The 19,922-nt window shown below is 33.3% G+C and overlaps 1 protein-coding gene across 1 annotated transcript in view; it reads right to left on the bottom strand.

The window, feature by feature from the left end:
• The window catches only part of LOC145684052 (uncharacterized), a 70,200-nt gene that overhangs the window by 4,214 nt on the left and 46,064 nt on the right, over positions 1-19,922 (bottom strand). Inside the window, exons 7-8 of the mRNA XM_081755889.1 lie at positions 17,082-17,193; positions 5,909-6,100 (exon numbers count right to left, since the gene is read on the bottom strand). Coding sequence (XP_081612015.1) covers positions 5,909-6,100; positions 17,082-17,193 — 304 coding nt within the window. The remainder of the gene's footprint in view (positions 1-5,908; positions 6,101-17,081; positions 17,194-19,922) is intronic.

Raw genomic sequence — 19,922 nt, forward strand, 5'->3', positions numbered from 1 at the left:
CATATACCTCTGGAAATAAGACATTCCATGTGTTTCATGCACGATGGGGCTCCTCTTCATTTTCAGAGGCAAGTTCGCGAACATCTTGATGTTGCATTTTCAAACAGATGGATTGGAAAGGGTAGTCGATATACATGGCCTGCTCGTTCTCGCGATTTAAATCCGTTGGATTTTTATTTGTGTGGACATGTTAAGGAAGTAGTTTACGCAAGGGAAATTCATGATATAGACGATCTGAAACAATGTATTCAGGCTATTTTCCAGTTGATTCGTGATACGCCCGAAGTACTCGATAATGTTCGTCAGTCATTGCTGTGTCGTGCCCATGTGTGTGAGCGAGTTGGTGGAGGACATATTGAGAACATACCACGAGTACACAGAAATGACTAAGGTGGATATTGGAAACATGGAACAGCAATTTGACAAATAGAACCTGCTTATGGTGAGTACAATGCAGCTTTAGTCTATCCCTATTTATTTCGTTTATTTTGCCATATACTGGGTACACGTTTCTTTTCATTTTTGTATTTACTACGGTGTTCATGTGCATGTTCTTTGTAGTAGTTTCTCATATTCCCAATGTTTCTGGTTACTGCACCCTCTTTTCATTTATGTTCCCACGCCAATTTCTATTGCAAATATACACACACTGTGCTGCTGCTATTCACCTCGAATGGTCGAATGGCCTCTATCATTTATGGTAACTAAAGCATATGATTTTACCTCTTACTGATGCTGCAGTTATGCAACCCCACATAGCTAATTACAAAATTCCCGCGCCATGTTGAATTCGTTGAAGATATCACATTGCCGACAACGAATTAGTGTTCGCTGTTTTTATAGTCTTCGAACCACACTAATGTAGACATGTCAACATGTAAATGTAGACATTTTTTTCGCAAGAGAATTGACGAGGATTCCCCGATTCCTTTGGGGAATCCCTTCCGCACAGGTTTCACGATTGCGGCATAAGCATTTTTGGAAAGAGCCCATTCGACGTCTTTGACTTGACCATACCGCCTTTGCTCTATCGTTTAGGGTAGTGAAGATATAGATCTCTAAAGTTCATATTTCTACACTTTCGGCACCCTATATCTCCGAAACTATATCTATATCTATCTATCCATCTATTTATCTATATATATATACATATATATATAATTTTTTAACAATGTTATAGGTAAAAGAAAACAACTAAAACTTTAAGAGTTAATCGTAATGTAGATCTATATCACATTAACTATACGAACTACAGTCAGCATCCTATTGTCATATTGGAGAATTTGATAAAGGGGTATACTTCGGAATCAGTTTCGTATTAATCGGTGTCAAGATTATCGAACAGCATCATTAATTGCACCGTTTGGATGCCAAGTGGTCTAACTCCAAAAAAAAAAAAAAATGAAAAATGGACTAATGCTTTCATTCACTTGTATATCGAACACCATGAACTTTTAATTGCATCATTTGGATGCCAAGTGGTCTAACTCCAAAAAAAATGAAAAATGGACTAATGCTTTCATTCACTTCTATACCAAACAGCATAAAATATTAATTGTACCGTTTGGATGCCAAGTGGTCAACTCCAAAAATGAAAAAAATGTACAGTACTAATTGTCTCATTCACTTCTATATCGAACAACATTAATTTTTAATTGCACCATTTGGGTGCGAAGTGATCTACCTCCAAAAAATGAAAGAAATGGGCTAATGCTTTCATTCACTTCTATACCGAACTGCATCAATTTTTAATTGCACCGGTTTGGATGCCAAGTAATCTAAATCCAAAAGAAAATGAAAAATGGATTAATGCTTTCATTCACTTCTATATCGTACAGCATCGATTTTTAATTGCACCATTTGCATGCCAAGTTTTCTAACTGTAAAAAGAATGAAAAAATGGACTAATGCTTTCATTCACTTCTGTAGATGGGGGTACGATGGCTCAGAGGCAGAGCATATTTTCGTGTCCATGGGTTTTCTCAAAGTATTTCCGTTTCTTCCCACATTCTTATCCAACCAATTCTTTCATCATTATTCACTTGCCTTAATCATAGTCTCAGTTACTCTACAGGCCAAAGTCGTGGGACGTTGAACTGAATGATTCCATTTCATTTTCAGTTCAATACATGGGTACTTTAAACATTTGTAAGTAGTAAATAATAAAAATCATGAACTCCATAGTTATGATTTTAGTTGCCAACATAACATAAAATGAATTGTACTACTGGGAAATTTCAATTTTGGCATCTAAGTGGTCCAATTTAGAGATAAATTCGTTTTTTCTCTACCTTTTCTAAAACCACGCATATGGAGATTTTCATTCACTCATATTACTTTCTTCAGCTAAGTAAGACCCATCGATTGGTAATATATTCCATTTGGACATTTTATTTTCAATTAAATGATATTAACCCTTATCCGGGCAAGACATTTTTGTAACGTAAACGGGCAACCGGGGCCTGTGAGGCCCAGTATATATTTTAAGTGCAGAATACACAAAATCAATGCCTATTGTCACTTACTGTTTAGACTAGTCTAGAATGTACCGGTATATATTTTTGTCAAGTAGCGAAACTTCGTGTCACGCTTTTGTAAGCCGACCAAGCAGAATAGCAAATCCGGTCCAGACATTTTGGTAACGTAAACGGGCAATCGGGGCCTGTCAGGCCCAGTATATATTTTAAGTGCAGAACACTCAAAATTCAATGTCTGTTGCAGCATACTGTTCCGACTAAAGGTTACAATAGTCACGTGTTCAATATATAATTATGTGACAATTTGATCTAATATTTGACAGGAATTTCACTAAAGTTATACGGGGCCTCCTAGGCCCCGGTTGCCCGGTTACGTCAGGAAAAGATTTTCAAATTAAAAAAAAAAAAAAAAACTTTACCAACTCGATATGTTCATGATTTTAACTTCGACGAAAGATAGAAGAATTCAGTATTTTATGTCTTCGAAATATGTATGGTTATTGAGAAATTTTAGAAAAATGAAGCTACTGAGCCTGGGAGGCCCCGGTTGCCCGGATAAGGGTTAATCTTATAGAATTATTAGGAATTAATATAGATATTTAAATGTTACATCTAATTTTGGATATCAAGTAACACCTAAATTTCCTGTAGCTCTGTTCAAACACATAAAAAGCTGTCACAGACAGGAAGTCATTTGAGTTTATAATTTTCGCCCAGTGCTAATTAGCTTAAGATGTTATTTTTCCTCTATTTTTTTATTTTTATTACACTTTTACACTGATTTTAAAACAAATTGATTTATATTATTTTGGAGATTAAGTGTTCTCAAAAATTACTCACAAGTTGAGATAAGACACGAAGATTCAAATGGAATAGGAACAACATATGTGTTCGAAAGTAATAGTGTATCTTCAGGAGTACCACTAGAGTACATATTTTTACCAGCATTTTCTTTAATATTTATTAATGATTTAAATCTAGTATTACTGTGAAGAAAAATAATTATCATTTCATTAATGATACAAATTTAGCGCTGGTAGTCAATAATGAACAGAAAATTAATTTTAAAATTAAATCTTCAACAGAAAAATAAACGGAGTTGTTTTCATAAAACGAACTCAAAGTAAACACAGATAAAATAGCAGAAGTAAACTTTCATCAACTAAGAAGAAAACAAGGAAACAGCTTAGAAATTAAGATTGACAGGAACATTATAAATTAGCAGCGTAATGTAAAACTTTTATGTTTGTCGATAAATCAGAATATAAAGGGGAACATTGATATCCAACTAATAGCTAATAATCTTAGAACTGTTTACTTTGCTATAAACATCATTAAATTTGTAGCAAATGAAAATAATGGATTGCAATGTGTTCTTAAAATGCATCGTGTAATCTTCCAAATCCTCATTTTGATGTTCCGTTCTTCCTGAATAAAACGTACCGGTTCTTTCTCCACACACATAGATGAAAAGTGATCAGGCTTATGAAAGCGAATGTAGTATCGTCCTTTATTTGGACATTTACAATTTTGATGATCTAAGAAAAAACATCTTTTGCACTTTTGTGAACCATTATGCAAATTCTTGAAAGGAGATGTCTTTTTGAGTTTAGTTTAGGTTTAGTTCCTGTGTACAATACTTCAGTTAACGTTGCTAAAACAGTTTCATCGAATGATTCATTTATTTCGTAGCATTAACTAAATCTATGGCTTCATGTAAAGTCAGATCCTTTGTAGAAATCACCTGCTTTATTACTACATTGCTATGTATTCCAAGGACAATTTGATCTCTCATGTAATGTGAATAAACATACCCTAATCATAAAAGGCTATTTGCTTTTTGAAAGCAATTTGATACTGCGAAAATGGTTGTTCAATATGTTGCATCATATTATCAAATCTGTAGTCGTTCTGCAATGATAATAGTGCTGTCCCCAAACTGTTTTAGTATGATATCTTCCAGTTCTTTGAACGATTTATCTTCCGGATGCTTAAGCGAGGTAATGTTTGCTTATTTTTTATAGTTTTTATTTATTTATTTATTTATTTATTTATTTAATTTCAAAGTTGCGTATTTCCATTACACCCAACAAAGCAGGTACTTTCTTCTTCTCCATAATATCTGTTGCTAGACGTAGTTGCTCAAATTGATCCAAATGAGATCGACAGTTAGCTCTCTCAGTATGAAAAGACTCAAACACTGAAAGATTAGGCATGACTTGGAGTAGTAAGTCAGAACAAAGCTGCGCCAAATGTTAGTATTTAAAACTTTTAGTGTATGTTAATCTTTTAATGTAAAATATAAGAACTTGTTTGTATTAGTATTTTAAATAAAAGCTTGGTATTTTATTTAAACTCAGAATCTGTATTTTATATGATTTCACAACATATCTGTCAAGTTCAATGAATAATCAATAAACTACAAAACAATAGCCCATAAAGTGTAGACAGAACATTCTTCTCTTGTATGTAGATGTGTCTACCAATTTACCCTAACACTTACAGCCGACTCATAAGTCAAGCTCTATTCTCAACACGTTACACTATGAAAGACTAGCATCTAAGAAAAAACATATACAATAGGTCATCACAATGATAAGTATGTTCCTTTTGTGAATTCACACATAGTTACTGCTAGCTACTTCTTCTACATTTAAAATTAGACCAATGAAAAACTTCATTAAAATTAGACCCAATGAAAAACTTCATTAAGGGCATGGATAACAGAGTTGAAAATACATTTCGTAAATTCTCACCTAGATTTTCCTTCGAAACTTTAAAAACTGTGAACGATGAGTTAAAAAAAAAGTTCCATTATGATATTCAGAAAATGGAGCAGACATAAAACGGTAGATGGAATTCACCTATGATAGACGACTAATGCTGGTTTTTAGTTGGGGAAAATTAAACTCATTTAAGAACAAAGTACTAAAAGTTTATAAACATTTATCATTTTAGAATACTTGGTGCACATATATTAGCTGCATATGTAGGTTTAATACCGCTAGAAACGTTCTAAGAACATTAATTCTGAAATTTTTGTAAAAAATATGATTTTTAAAAAATGGCTTAATAAACTAAGTAAAAATTAAAATATTAATGAAAATTATAATTTAAAACATTCAAATTTTTAATCACTCTATTAAGAGAATTTAAGTAACCGTTAGAAATGGAAATATTTATAAGTATATAAGGGACATAATTAAAATCATGAATTAATAAAATAATATTAGTTATTTTGTTGTTTTTTGTCAGAACCAAACTCGTTTCTGTCACACAGAAACGTTACGTGTTAGGAATTTTTTATTGCTATTTTCGTATTCAGGGAGGTCGATTCAGTTAAAATGATCTTCCGTTCTTCATGTGGCAGACACAAAGATATAATAGTAACTATAGTCAAAGAATATTATAGGCAGGAATATTCTACTTACCTGGTAACAGTTTTCTCCACATAGAAAATGATATATACCCATTTCTGATCGACCATATGTAAAAAGATGTAAGGATTGACTCTCATAATTAAGGGATAATAGCCTGCACATCTGTCAAGCAACCATCTCCATTTCATGGGCTTTCCACTTTGATTCTCCATGTCTATTCCATCTTGCTGACCGAAACGCAACCTAGATATTTGAAAAACATATCCAAATACAGAATTGTAGAGAACATATACTCAAATATAAAGTTAAAGAAAACATATACTCAATCATAAAGTTATCTAGATCATACATTAAAATATGGAGTTAGAAGAACATATAAACACTCAAATATAGACTTGTACAGAGCATATATTCAACTATATAATTGAAGTGAACATATACTCAGTGTTCGAAGTGGATAAAAACCAGAGGTAGTATGTTTTACTACGATTTTGACTTGACATACCGGCTACGTAAATGTTGAAATATAGTGAGGGTATCTTGCCTAAAAGATTGCATTTCTATTTATATAATGACTGAAAACCATTCGAGAACTTCTCTGTAGTAACGCGAAGGGGGGGATGGAGATTTTGATCCCCTCCAACTTCCTGAAAAAAATATCCCCTTCTGTTGTATTATAGAAAATTATACATGAAAATGCTATAAAAAAACCGAATGAAGATATTAATAATTTCCTGCGGGAAAACTCCCAGTCCCCCACTCGACTGTGGGGTATTCCGAACATCCGGAAGGTCCGTTCCCACAGTAGATAACTCCTAAATCCGCCCATGCTCAAAACATGGCATTTTTTATGTGCATTAAGGCAAGAAGACACACACATACAAACATACGTAACAAAGAAACAATTCAATATGGTACATCAAAATATAAACTAGATGAACTTCTTTGCAGACATCTCATTTTAAAAACAAAAAGTAGGAAAAAGGTAAGAAAAAAGTCGGTGTTGTTAACTTAGAAATTATTTCTAGATAAAAAGTAAAACCTTTTACGTGGAAAGCTATACGTGCAGTTACTGTGTATAAAACTGGATTTATTAAAGGTATTTAACATCTACTTTCCAGTGACGGTATGTATTAATCATTGGAAAATCAGAGACGGTATGCTTTCATCACTGAAAAACCAGGGACGGTATGGCATACCACCGCACACCGGCTCACTTTGAACACTGCATATACTCAAATACAGAGTTGTAGAGATCACAAAACTATAGATAAATATACTCAAAAATAGATTTGTAGAGAACATATATTAAAATATAGACTTGTAGGCAATATATACTTAAATATAAAGTTGTGGAGACGATATATTCAAGTATAGACTTGTAGACAGCATATGCTAAAATATCAAGAATTTGTTACATGCAATAATATTAAAATAAGTACTCATACTAATCATGCTGCGCATTGTTGAAAGAGCGATTTTTCCTATCACTAATTTCAAACTCAAACTGTAGAAGTGGGACTCTAATCTCCAACACGCATTATGTTCTGCAAAAATCGAAGTAATTTTAACAAATGTTCAGTATTGAAAACCGGGGAGGAATCATTACTGATCATTTCAACTCCAGATAGTAGAAATGGTTAGAAATCTTTCCGAAAAATTGTACCATATTGCAAAAGAAACCGATTCTTTTTCCCAAAGTTATCATACAGGCTGTTCCAGAAGTAGTGACTCACTTGTTGTTAGGTGTGGTAGGTTAGGCTGTATCATTCATGTTGTTGTTTGTTTGTTTGTTGTTTTGCTTGTGTTATGATGTAATGGTGCTTTTCCTTCTCGCAGTTGGCAACACCTGGCGATGGATTGGTAGTCAGGGAAACCTCACCCCTTCCGACTTCTTCCTACAAGACATTTAAAAGACAAGGTATATGCAAGACCCATAAACAATGTTGCGAAATTGACAGCGCGAATCACCGAAGAATTCAACAACATTCCCGTTCAGATGTGCCGAGATGCATGCAGAAATATGCGTCTCCGGATGCAGGCATGCATCGATGTTAATGGCCGCCAGATGGACCTCCAAATGAAGAATAGGGATTAGATACTCTAAATCACTTGACTTTTACATCATTCCTCTGTACCACTCTTGTTTATAATAAAACTGTACTGATCACTCAGAAGGTGAGCCACTACTTCTGGTATATCCTGTAGAGTTTTTAGATCATGGAGGAGGGTTAAGTAGGTCCTCATGTTTGACTGACTTCAACTCCAAACAGTGACGATTACATCATACAAAACTTAAGTTAACATACACTATGTTGTATCAAAATCGAACGAAATTTTCAAAACTTAATTACAAAATATACTTTTTCAAACCTGGAAAGAGGATGAGATAAATTCACTATTTCGTTCCCAATTATTTTAAATACAAAAAGATAGTCAAGATTGTGAAGTGTCAAAAAATATGCACCATATTGTATCAAAACCTAATATTTTTTACAAAAATAGCGTACATCATATATTTTAAATGAAGGGGCTAAATTTACTACTTATTCTTGGCTGGCTTTAATTCCAAGCACTAGGAATTATAGGAAAACTTCTTGTATCAAAACCAAACGAATATTACAAAAGTTATCTTGGAATTATTTACAAAGAAATCGAGGGGGTAAATCCACCACTTTATTCTTTATTCATTTTAACTCCATGTAAACGAAATGATTAGAAAGACCCAAATAAAAATATACGGTGTACTGCATCAAAATCGGAAATGTTTTACCATAATTATCATAAATTATATTTTTTTTTTCAATTGAGGGAGAAGAAATCCACCCTTTTATTAACGCCAGATTTTAACCTCGAATTGTGGAGATGATCGAAATGCCCTATAGAAACTATACATTGTGTTTTGTTATTATCAGATAAGTTTACATGATTTAAACTGGAAAATTGATTTGGTAGCATATGTAGAAACTTGTAACATGGAGTGGATTTCACCCCACCTTCTCTATCCTCTTATTTTCGATGGATTGATCCCTAAACAATTTCTGTACATTGAAGGATGGCATCATATCATTAAAACCAGATAAGTTTTGCGATAGTTATCGTCAAACAGACAGGTAAATACACAAATGTTGAAGAGATGAATGATACAAACTTTGCTATGTTCGCTTCTGTAAGTACTTAGAATATATTGGAGGCACTAAATAAACATTTCAGCTTTCAAGCCTTAAATGAATCGTCGCTATTTAGCTAGAAAAGAAGAAAGCAAAAATGTAGGAATAGTAGAGAAACATATCTTTTGAGGACTCCCCTGATTTTTGTATATACATCTTAATATAGTATATGTATGCTTTTCCATAATTTCTTGCTCGATGAAGACTAAAACCCCTAAACCTTTCGCATGAACCACTGGTTGCCGAAGTCTCTTTTGTTCTATTTTTTTTCCTTTCATCTATTTAATAGTTTTCTTCATCCCTATTCTTCACTTTTTTAGCCGGAACTTTCAAGGATTTCAAAGAATAACTATATTCTTTTATAACATTTTGTGCGTACTTTTGTTTTCTATTCCCATATGAATATTCTCTTTTATTCTAACCAAATAAAGGCGGTTGTTCCGTTTATATTGGATCGGTTTTCAAGGGTACTTATATATATGAATCTACAGATGAATGTCTTTGCCTTTTGAAGTAATTGAGGACGACCCATGCCTGGAACACCGAATTTCGCATCTTCAAGCAAGCGGAAATACTCAGGATTGCGAGCAACTGGTATAGAACCATCAAGGGAACCCCGAAGAGAAACAACTTGTGTTAAGAACTGAAAAACTTTCGGTTCCTCTCAAAACTCTGATATCTCATCTCCTAAACATCAATACCACTCCAAATCGCTTGCTCGTCTTCTTTATATCGAGACTCTATGGAGTCCATCGAAAGCTACATCTGTCTCTTCAGACTACATCAGCAGTCGGCACCTCTCTTGTAACTCCTATGGAGGGATTTCCTTCAAACTCTGGAATAATCTCCATAATTTTCACTCAGCTGGGACCTAACTTAAATAATGTTTAATCTTTCTACATGAAGCTGGTACGATATTTCACTAGACTGGATTTGCATCAAATTATTAAATCTCAGAACGGCATCATTCTTAAAACTACTAATCCAAATCCATACCAACATCTTATTTATAAAGTCGGTCCAGCAATGTTTGGCACCCACGGAAAGGTCGAATTCTCCAATTTAGTTCTTCAAGAGGTTTCTCTATCCTAGCCGTCTGTGTACTAGTAGATGGTTCTACTTTAATTTCTTTTTGTTTTTTGACCAACATGCGAGTTTTTTCTTAGGCTCTGTCGCTACCACTACACCATCGTCTAAGTCACTATCTGACGAGTTGTCTACTTTTACTGGTTTTCTAACTATGCTTATCAATTCCTGTACTGAAATGGAATCTGAATTTTCTCTTCCTTTAGCACGTTGTTGTCTCCGTTCAATTTTACATTTATTTTTTTCATCCTGCAGTAAATCTTCTATGAATGCGTCTATATTATTAAAGGATCTGGTTCCTTCTTATCTATGCAGTAAGCAAAAGACCTGATGCAATTAATCCTCTTTTTAGCGTCAGTCATATCCTTACCAAATTTATCTATTTATGCAAAATTGTAAACAAAATTTATTATAGGTTCACCCTCTTTCTGTAACCTATCTCTATTTGTTTCTTTTATGTCTAAAGATAAGCTTGAATTTCTAAGTTCATCTATTGGATCTTTCTTCAACTTATTGTATGATGTTTCGCCTACATTTTTTTCTAGCCTATCTAGAAAAATTTTAATTCACTGCCTACTCTGATCTTTAGTTAAATACAACCGAAAACATCGCTTTTTTCTATCATTGTCATAACTATTTATCTCACAACAATCGTCAAAGTCCTGGAAAAGTTAAACTATGCTCTTTCCGCATTTAATATCAAAACGCGGCAATTTACGTAGTTCTGTCTGAACATTAATATTAACTCAATTTGCCTGCATGTTTGTTGAACTTTGCTCACCTCCGTTGCGAGAACTAATTGTTAATTTAAACTTTACTTTCGTGTCAGAAACCTGAGTGACTTAAATTTTTGTATATATATATATATATATATATATATATATATATATATATATATATATATATATATATATATATATATTTGTTTGTTTAGGCGGAGTTGCACATTGAATTATCTCAGCAAGCGTAGAGTTTAATTCATCCCATAGTTTGTGTTTGCTTTTGAATTACTTTCCGAAAAAAACAGGCCGTTAATAAATTCTATTTAACTTGAGACCACAAAACCTAAGATACATTATTATATGTAATATGTCATAGCAATATCCTACACTGAAATTGTAATTTGCATTACGTACTGTAGTTCACTAGTTTGTAAGGTATAGTAGATAGAATGTATTAGTAGTAGTAGTAATTTACCTGAAGAAGTCTTTGAGAGTGACATTTTTCGAATGGAGTTTTTTAGGACACATTTGGGTTATGTAACGAAAACGCTTATGTGCGATTACATAGTATATTCTATAGGGCAAAAAGTACTTCTAAATATTGCACTAACCAGAAGAGAAAGAAAAAGAAAAAGAAAACTCGTTTAAAATCGTACTAATTAATATTAATGTACTATTACCAACAAGTACATAAATACTGTACAATTATCTAGGAACCAAAATCAATGTCGATTCGTTACCGCTGCTATAACGACAAGTAAATTACAGAAGTCAACATAAATACTTCAAATAATCAACAAACAAATTAATATTAATTAGTACGATTTTAAACGAGTTTTCTTTTTCTTTTTCTTTCTCTTCTGGTTAGTGCAATATTTAGAAGTACTTTTTGCCCTAAAGAATATACTACGTATCGGGTAATAGTATACAACAGCTCCTCATTCTGTTCCGTACTCGAGGATAGTTCTTACTCTTGCACCACGTACAGAAATGGTGGTATGTCATGTACAGCGGGGGACACTTCTAAATGGTACACCTTAGCCGTAAATCTCCATATGGCTGTACCATTTAGAAGTGTCCCCCGCTGTACAAGTGGTAATAGAACACATAAGAAACCCAGATCATGTTGTACTCACACTGGAATATGCAGTATGAGTACACCGTGATCTGCGTTTCTTGAAGATATAACAGATAAGAACACTGAATTACGAAGAAGTATGTAAGTTTGCTATTATGTATACGTCTAATATCAGTAATATATTGAGTATTAATGATATTACAACTAATGAGTACTTATTTATGCTGTGAATAGTGTGTAGTGGTACGAATATAATTATTCCATGATAGCAATAAACGAACTGTGGCAATATAAGTTGTAATTAACATAACAATTTCTCCAAAAATGTTCTTTCGACTCACACTTATAACATTGTTTCTGTTTTTGCATAGATTCATTACTTACTATACACCAGGTTTGGAACAAGACTGTATGGCCTTTTGATAATTGGATTGATATTTACGATTTGAATCATACGATTCAGTAAAATCAAGTAGTTCTTTCTTACTTAGAGGCACTAACGTGAACACAAGAATGTTTCGTATTTCTGGAGTAACTAAACTGATTACCATCGAACAAAATTATTGCTCACTCATATCTATTCCGAACAACGTTAGTACACTACTTTTCTCACACACACACACACACACAGATAATGTTTGATCGATGTTCATTACTACATACAATTTCTTTCGAATAACCTGGGATTTTGTATTACTTAGAGGGAATATATCCCCAGTTTCTACCAGTGTTCACCAATTGCTGTAAATCAACGAAAACTTAACCCGTTACCCGGCCTAATAAAAGTACTGTCACGGATTACGTTAAACTAATTTATTAAATTTTTGTCCGTGATTGTACTTTTAGATAATTATTCTTCAAACTGACTTACAAAGGACAGTGAAAGGAGACTTTGGATATTTCAAAACTCAACTGTAATTAACTTCTTTATCTGTAAAAATTGCTATGTAATTCTGTCCTTGAATTTGTTTCCAGGTGCCAAAAGTGTAGTACTTTACACGACCCATGGTGTAAGTTTATGCATTGACAAATATGATTAGAAGAGTATATTCGTAGGTACACGTACTTATTATTTCAGCATGAGTACAGTAAGTGCATGACTTCAGCCAGTGCCGTGCCGTGGAAAATCAGCGCCCGGGGCGAGAGTATACGACGGCGCCCCATACATATATTCCAAGTAATTTTTCCTTTCCTTTGCCCCTTTTCTCTCGATTTTTCGCCCCCCCTTACTTCGGCGCCCGGGGTCGTCTCCCCGCTCGCCCCCCCCCCCCCACGGCACGGCCCTGATCTCAGCACAAGTCAAAAACCAAACGACTTGGTTTTCCTAAGTCGTAGCAGTTTCGACGCTAAACTCAGTAAGAAGAAAACATTATATGTAACGTAGGAGTAAACCTTATTAATCTACAGGACTTGTATTATCAAGACATCTATATTTTTACATCATCAGTCTAAGATATGAACTCACTTCATATTTGTCAATGCCTAATCATGATACGGTAAGACATAAATTACACGCATTAAGATAATCCCCCCAAAACTATATTCTTTCAGTTCACCATAATCAGAATGTTCACGAACATTGGTGTAAGAATTATCGATGTCTAGTTTTCTAAGAAAAAGGTGGTTAATGCTATGATTGCGATACCTCTTGCGTATGTTCCGTTCTATGTTAATCATAGATAACCCATAGCATAACCCTAGTATTATAATGACCTTGAAAAGTGTTATTTTCTGTTCTATTAATGCATTAACTTTAATTAACGTATCACATATGGCTAGACCATTCTCTAACAGAGATATATCAGAGGTAAAAGTGAGGGAACGCGGGGACACGTCGTCCCCCAACTTCCAACTGGTATCAATGGCGCCCCTCCACTTCCTAGAAAATTACAATGGACAAAGATAGGCACGGGGGACTGTGTGAATCATGCGTCCCCCTACCTTTTCATATCTACTTTTAACTCTACAGATATTTCATTGATTTGGGCTACTGTAGCTTTATACGCACTTTCAGATTCGCATTTTTGAGATAACAGCTTTGTCAAAATTAAAACGTAGCCCCATGCCTCTAGCATGACTATGAGTGTCATAAGGAATAATGGTGCCACCAAAATCAACCAAATTTTCTACAGGTACAACTTGATTGGTCTCGCTCCCCACTGAGATATCACATGGACACAAATCAAGCATATGATCGACGCTTTCCTTCACTATCCGACCACATGTAGAAAATGCATAGGGGTTAGTTAATAATCCCCCTATTTAAATTACTATTATCAGCCGACATTTTATGAACACTAAGAGCAGTTTGATTTTTACGTCCTTCTGCTTCTTCTAATCAAAATTCAAATAGGTTACATTTTCGAGGTTTATTATCTGCCAAAAGGGTTTATATATCGAAATTTAATTTTTATATTCTAAATTGAACTTTGCATCATATATGGAATTTTGAATGGCTAAATTGAGAAGCATCGAGATTGAAATAGAATGTAATTTATTTTTGTTGCATACCTGTTTACCTACTACAAGGGGAAAATGTAAGATAGTGCGGATTTAGGCTTCTCGCAAATAAATGTCATAAATTAATTTAGCCAATTATGTAGAAAAATATAATTCAAATTATTGTTGTATTAATTACAACAATAAAGACATAAATCGTGTTCTCCATCTTAAATAAATGTTATACTCACAAAATAGATGTCACTGGCCCAAGAAGAGGCGTTACCTTCTGCGGCCCGTTCATCTCCGGGTGGGAATGAAATTGTTCTCTAATAAGAAAACAAGATACGAATATTCAAACTTTTAGGATTATAATTTAGATTTCTGAGCTTTCGGCATCTATGACCATGTTAGCTCGTCACGTATGAGGGATGACGTCCCTCCGCAATCACACTATCCGAGGAAAGTGAAGGAAGAAAGTGGCCTGAGACCTATATATTAGATACTATCCCGGCATTTGCCTGGTGAATGAGGAAAACCCAGGAAAATCTCACGCAGGGTGGCTGGCCTGAAAAAGATTTTACACCCCACCGGGAATCGAGCTCGGGACCACTCACACTAAAGATGAGAGCATTAGAGACTACGCTGCGCGGGGCCACATATTCAAACTTCATTCAAAGACAACTTAAATATATATTCAGAAAATAATTGGTGTAGTTTTCAATTATTTTTTTCATTGCTGACAGCATGTAATTCTACAATATTAATCAGAAACTTGTTTCCAACATTAAAACTCTGTCAGCAATGAAAGAAACAATATATATATATATATATATATATATATATATATATATATATATATATATATATATATATATATATATATATATATATATATAATCACGAATAATTCTCTGGCTATTAATTCAATTTGTTTTCGGGCAACAATTCGAACTTCATCTCTCTTGATTTTGTATTATTGGGAATATCGTCAGCCCTATCGAAATACACTGGAAAAATAGGACTTACATGCCGTTATCTATTAGTGGATATCACTCCTTAATGCTTTTCTTAAGTCGTATCATCCAAATCCTACGTAGCACTTTAAATTTTCTTACTTTAATATACGATCTGTACATTAACTAACTTGAAGCGATAGATATGTTAGAACACAGCAGAAAGATAGTGTTATCTTAATACTGGTCGCAGGTGAAAATGGTATTCTAACATTTGAGACTTCAATTACACCATGAAAGTAGAAATTCTTGTTCTCAATATTCATATAGAATAAGTCTGCACGTATTCTAAAATTTTACAGATGTAATGCATTACCTTTACAAAGAAAGAGACACATTCATTTAAGCTTAAAACATACCTTAGAGCAGCCATTAACACATAAATAACCTGGTCCAAATTCATCCTTGTACTCTACTTTATTCTGTACATGTATTCTACTTTATTCTAGGCCACTCTAATTCTATCCCATCTACTATAATCTTGCTCTTCTCTGTTATTTCCCATTCTTTACTCTACGGTGCGATATACTACTATTGTTCCCCTATACTATATTATAGGGAAAATAGCTATATCTGTCAATATCAATGCCGTATTATATATTGATCAGTGTAGTTAATACAAGTGAAATATTTAGAAACAATAGATAAGTCAAATACACTATAAGAAATTTAAAAAAAAAACTAATTTACAAAAAATTTTATTTTATGCGAAAAATTAAAAAAGGAAAGTCATTGTTTGTTATTGAGCAAAGAACATTATTCATACTCCAATAACTGTTCAAGTTATCAATATTTTCACTGTGCTTAAGCATATTGTAATCTTTTGTGTAGTTTTGTCTCATATATAAGGAAGAGGTAGAGCTGTTAATAAAAAGAGTGTCCGGAATCGACTCCCACTACCAGTATTTTTTATTATAAAAAGTTCCTCTATAAAAGTATTTTTAAAAAATACTATACAAATTGATTTCTCTATAATCAGGGTGAGTATAGGTGGTCTTTGACCGTAAGGTCGCAGACAGGATCTCCAACAGAGCCCCGTAGCAGGCTAAGAGGAGTGGAATTAAGGAACCAATGCTCCGTAGCAAGCAAAGGCGGGTTAAGTCGCCAACAGAGCCCCGTAGCAGGCTAAGCGGCTGAGGTTAGGATTTCCAGACAGAGCCCCGTAGTAGGCTAAGCCAGGAGATAGGATAGGCGTAGTCCCGTACCAGACATGGGGTTAGGTTACGCCAAGAGTCCCGTAGCAGACTAAAGGAGGGTCACCAGAAAACTGGTACTGAGCTGGATTCTTCTGTCCAATTTATAGCGTCCCTTGGGTGGCGGTGGCGCTGCTGCTTCAATTTCGTCTTCTGCTCCGTGGGAGGGGCTAAACGTCGTCTGCAGGTGATTGCAGATCCCCCTGGTGGAAGTTCCTCTTGATGAAGTACGAGATGGTGTTTATAAACACTTGATGATTGGATTTGTTTGTAAACAACTTCACATGGGATATTACAATATAAATTAATTGAAATCGGATTAACTTAGATTTCTTCCACTTCCGGTTTAAATATATACGAGTACCACCACCATTAACGGATTTGACTCCTAGCTTTTCACTTTCTACATCTAAGCCAGAATTATGGTGATTTGTCAAGTAATTCTTGAGACGAACAGGGAAAGAAAATTTTATGGAAGTCAAATATTATCCGTTTATTTTGAATAAAAATCGATACTTACCTAATATGACCTTCTTCGTCATGCACAGTTCCATTGCCCAATGAGTCAAAAATGGCTAAGAAATCGCAATTAGCTTCATCTGGATCAAACGGTTGGATGTACAGTTGTTTGTCTGTAATAAAAATTTTTAAAAAACGTTATTGATAACATAACAGTATTTACGATAAGATTTTTTAAAAATTAGTATACATCCTATCAAATTATAATAATTTTAGTTTGTAAAATTTTTAGAGTAAGAATCTTATTTTAGCAAAGCGATAGCTCATAGTTTTTAGAAGTTCAAATATGTTTTTGTTTTAAGCGACGACAGAGGAAAGCATATTGAGTGTGGACCAAAAAAAATCGAGATTTCAACGGAGTAACACGTTTATGATTACTACATGGCGAAGAATTTAGTTTAGAATTCCATCCAGCACTTCGTCTCGATGTTTGTACGCTTGCCTATATGCCATACAATGAACCATTTTCCTTAAGAGTATTTTTTTCAATTTTTCTTGCTTCCTCCAAAATTAAAAGTAGTTTACTGATGGGTGAAAATAAAAATGTAAATTTCTATAATATGTTATAACTAGTTTTTCTGCCAAATACCCAAAACAATAGTTTGCACTTGGAATGAGTATGTTCGGAAGATTTCTTTAGAAACCACTTGCTGATTTTTGTTCATAATTTGTAGTTAAAGATTTCACTAAAAACCTTATAAAATAGAATAAGTAATTTCTCGTGAAAAGATTCACAAGGGTTGGTTTACTCTTGAAGTGAGTATTTTTTTGAAAAATTTTCTCAGAAACAACTCGCATATTTCATAAATAAATATATCATTAACAATCTTATAATATTGAATAAGAAGTTTCTTATGAAAAGATCCACAAGAGGTAGTTTACTCTTTAAGTAAGTATGTTTGAAAGATTTCCTCAGAAAGAACATGCTAATTTTGTTCATATTTCACATATAAATATATCATTAAAAATCCCTATAATATGGAATAAAACATTTCTCAGAAAAATACACAAGGAGTGATTACTTTTATTTAAGTGAGTATTTTTTGGAAGATTTTCTCAGAAACGGGTCTCTAATTTTGTTCATATTTCAAAAATAAATATTTCATAAACAATCTTATAATACGGAGTAAGTCATTTCTCATGAAAAGATCCTTAAGTAATGGTTTACTCCTGGAGTGAGTATTTTTGGAAGACTTTTTCAGATAGAACTTGCTCATTTTGTTCATATTTAACATTTAAATGAGTCATTACTAGCCCTACAATATGGAGTAAATCATTTCTCATGAAAAGATGCCCAAAGAGTGAGTATTTTTCGCAAGGTTTTCTCAGAAATACCTTCCTAATTTTGTTCATATTTCACATTAAAATATATCGTTAATAACCCTATACTATGAAGTGAGTCATTTCTCATGAAGATCCCGATTTCCCGAACTTCACTCTCGGTGTGAGCATTTTTGGAAGATTTTCTTAGAAAAGGAAGATTTTCCAACATATAAATGTCATTAATAGCCCTATAATATGGAATAAAAAATTTGTCATGAAAAAGTCCACAAGGAGTGATTACTTTTCGAGTGAGTATTTTTCGTAAGGTTTTCTCAGAAATAACTTGCTAATTTTGTTCATATTTCACATATAAATACTGTATTTCATTAATAGCCCTATAATATGAAGTAAGTCATTTCTCATGAAAAGATCCCCAAGGGGTAGTTTACTCTTGGAGTGAGTATTTTTTTGAAAGATTAAAATCAGAGAGTACTCACTAATTTTGTTCATATTTGAAAAATAAATATTTCAGTAACAACTCTATAATATTGAATAACAAATTTCTCATGAAAAACTCCACAATTGGGTATTTTACTCTTGTAGTGAATATTTTTTGGAAGATTTTCTCAGAAACAACTTGCCAATTTTGTAATATTTCGTAAATAAATATTCCATTAACAATCTTATAATGTGGAATAAGAAATTTAAGATAAACAAGGGGTAGTTTACACTTGAAGTGAATATTTTTTGGAAGATTTTCTCAGAAACAACTTGCCAATTTTGTACATATTTCGTAAATAAATATTCCATTGACAATCTTGTAATGTGGAATAAGAAATTTCTAAATGAAAAGATACACAAGGAGTAGTTTACTCTTGAAGTGAATATTTTTTGGAAGATTTTCTCAGAAACAACTTGCCAATTTTGTACATATTTCGTAAATAAATATTCCATTGACAATCTTGTAATGTGGAATAAGAAATTTCTAAATGAAAAGATACACAAGGGGTAGTTTACTCTTAAAGAGAATATTTTTTTTGGAAATATAAATAAATATTTCATTCCCTATAGTATGAAATAAGTCATTTCTCATGAAGAGATCCACAAAGGGTGGTTTATTCTTGGAGTGAGTATTTTTTGGAAGATTTTTCTCAGAAATGACTGGTTAATTTCGTTTATATTTCATTAAAAAAATATTTCACTAACAATTCTCAAAATGAGAGAAATAATTTATCATGAAAAGAAAGGTAGTTTACTCTTGAAGCGAGTATTTTTCGGAAAATTTGTCAGAAACGACTTCCTGATTTTGTTTATATTTCATAAATAAGTATTTCATTAACGACTCTACAATATTGAATAAGTAATTTCCCATCACAAAATCAGTAAGAAATAGTTTACTTTGGGGGCAAGAATTTTTCAGATTTTTTTTTAACAAACATGACATACTGTTTGTATTTCGTTAACAGTCCCACAATATGGAATAAACCATTGAAGTGAGCCATTAGTGAAGCTTCTATTATTCGACTTTATTGGCATTTGTGTGTCTGTCCATCTGTCTGTTTGTTCCACGATAACTCTT

Source organism: Thermobia domestica, chromosome 4 (assembly GCF_964235325.1).
Source record: "Thermobia domestica chromosome 4, izTheDome1.hap1.1, whole genome shotgun sequence".
Lineage (NCBI taxonomy): Eukaryota > Metazoa > Arthropoda > Insecta > Zygentoma > Lepismatidae > Thermobia > Thermobia domestica.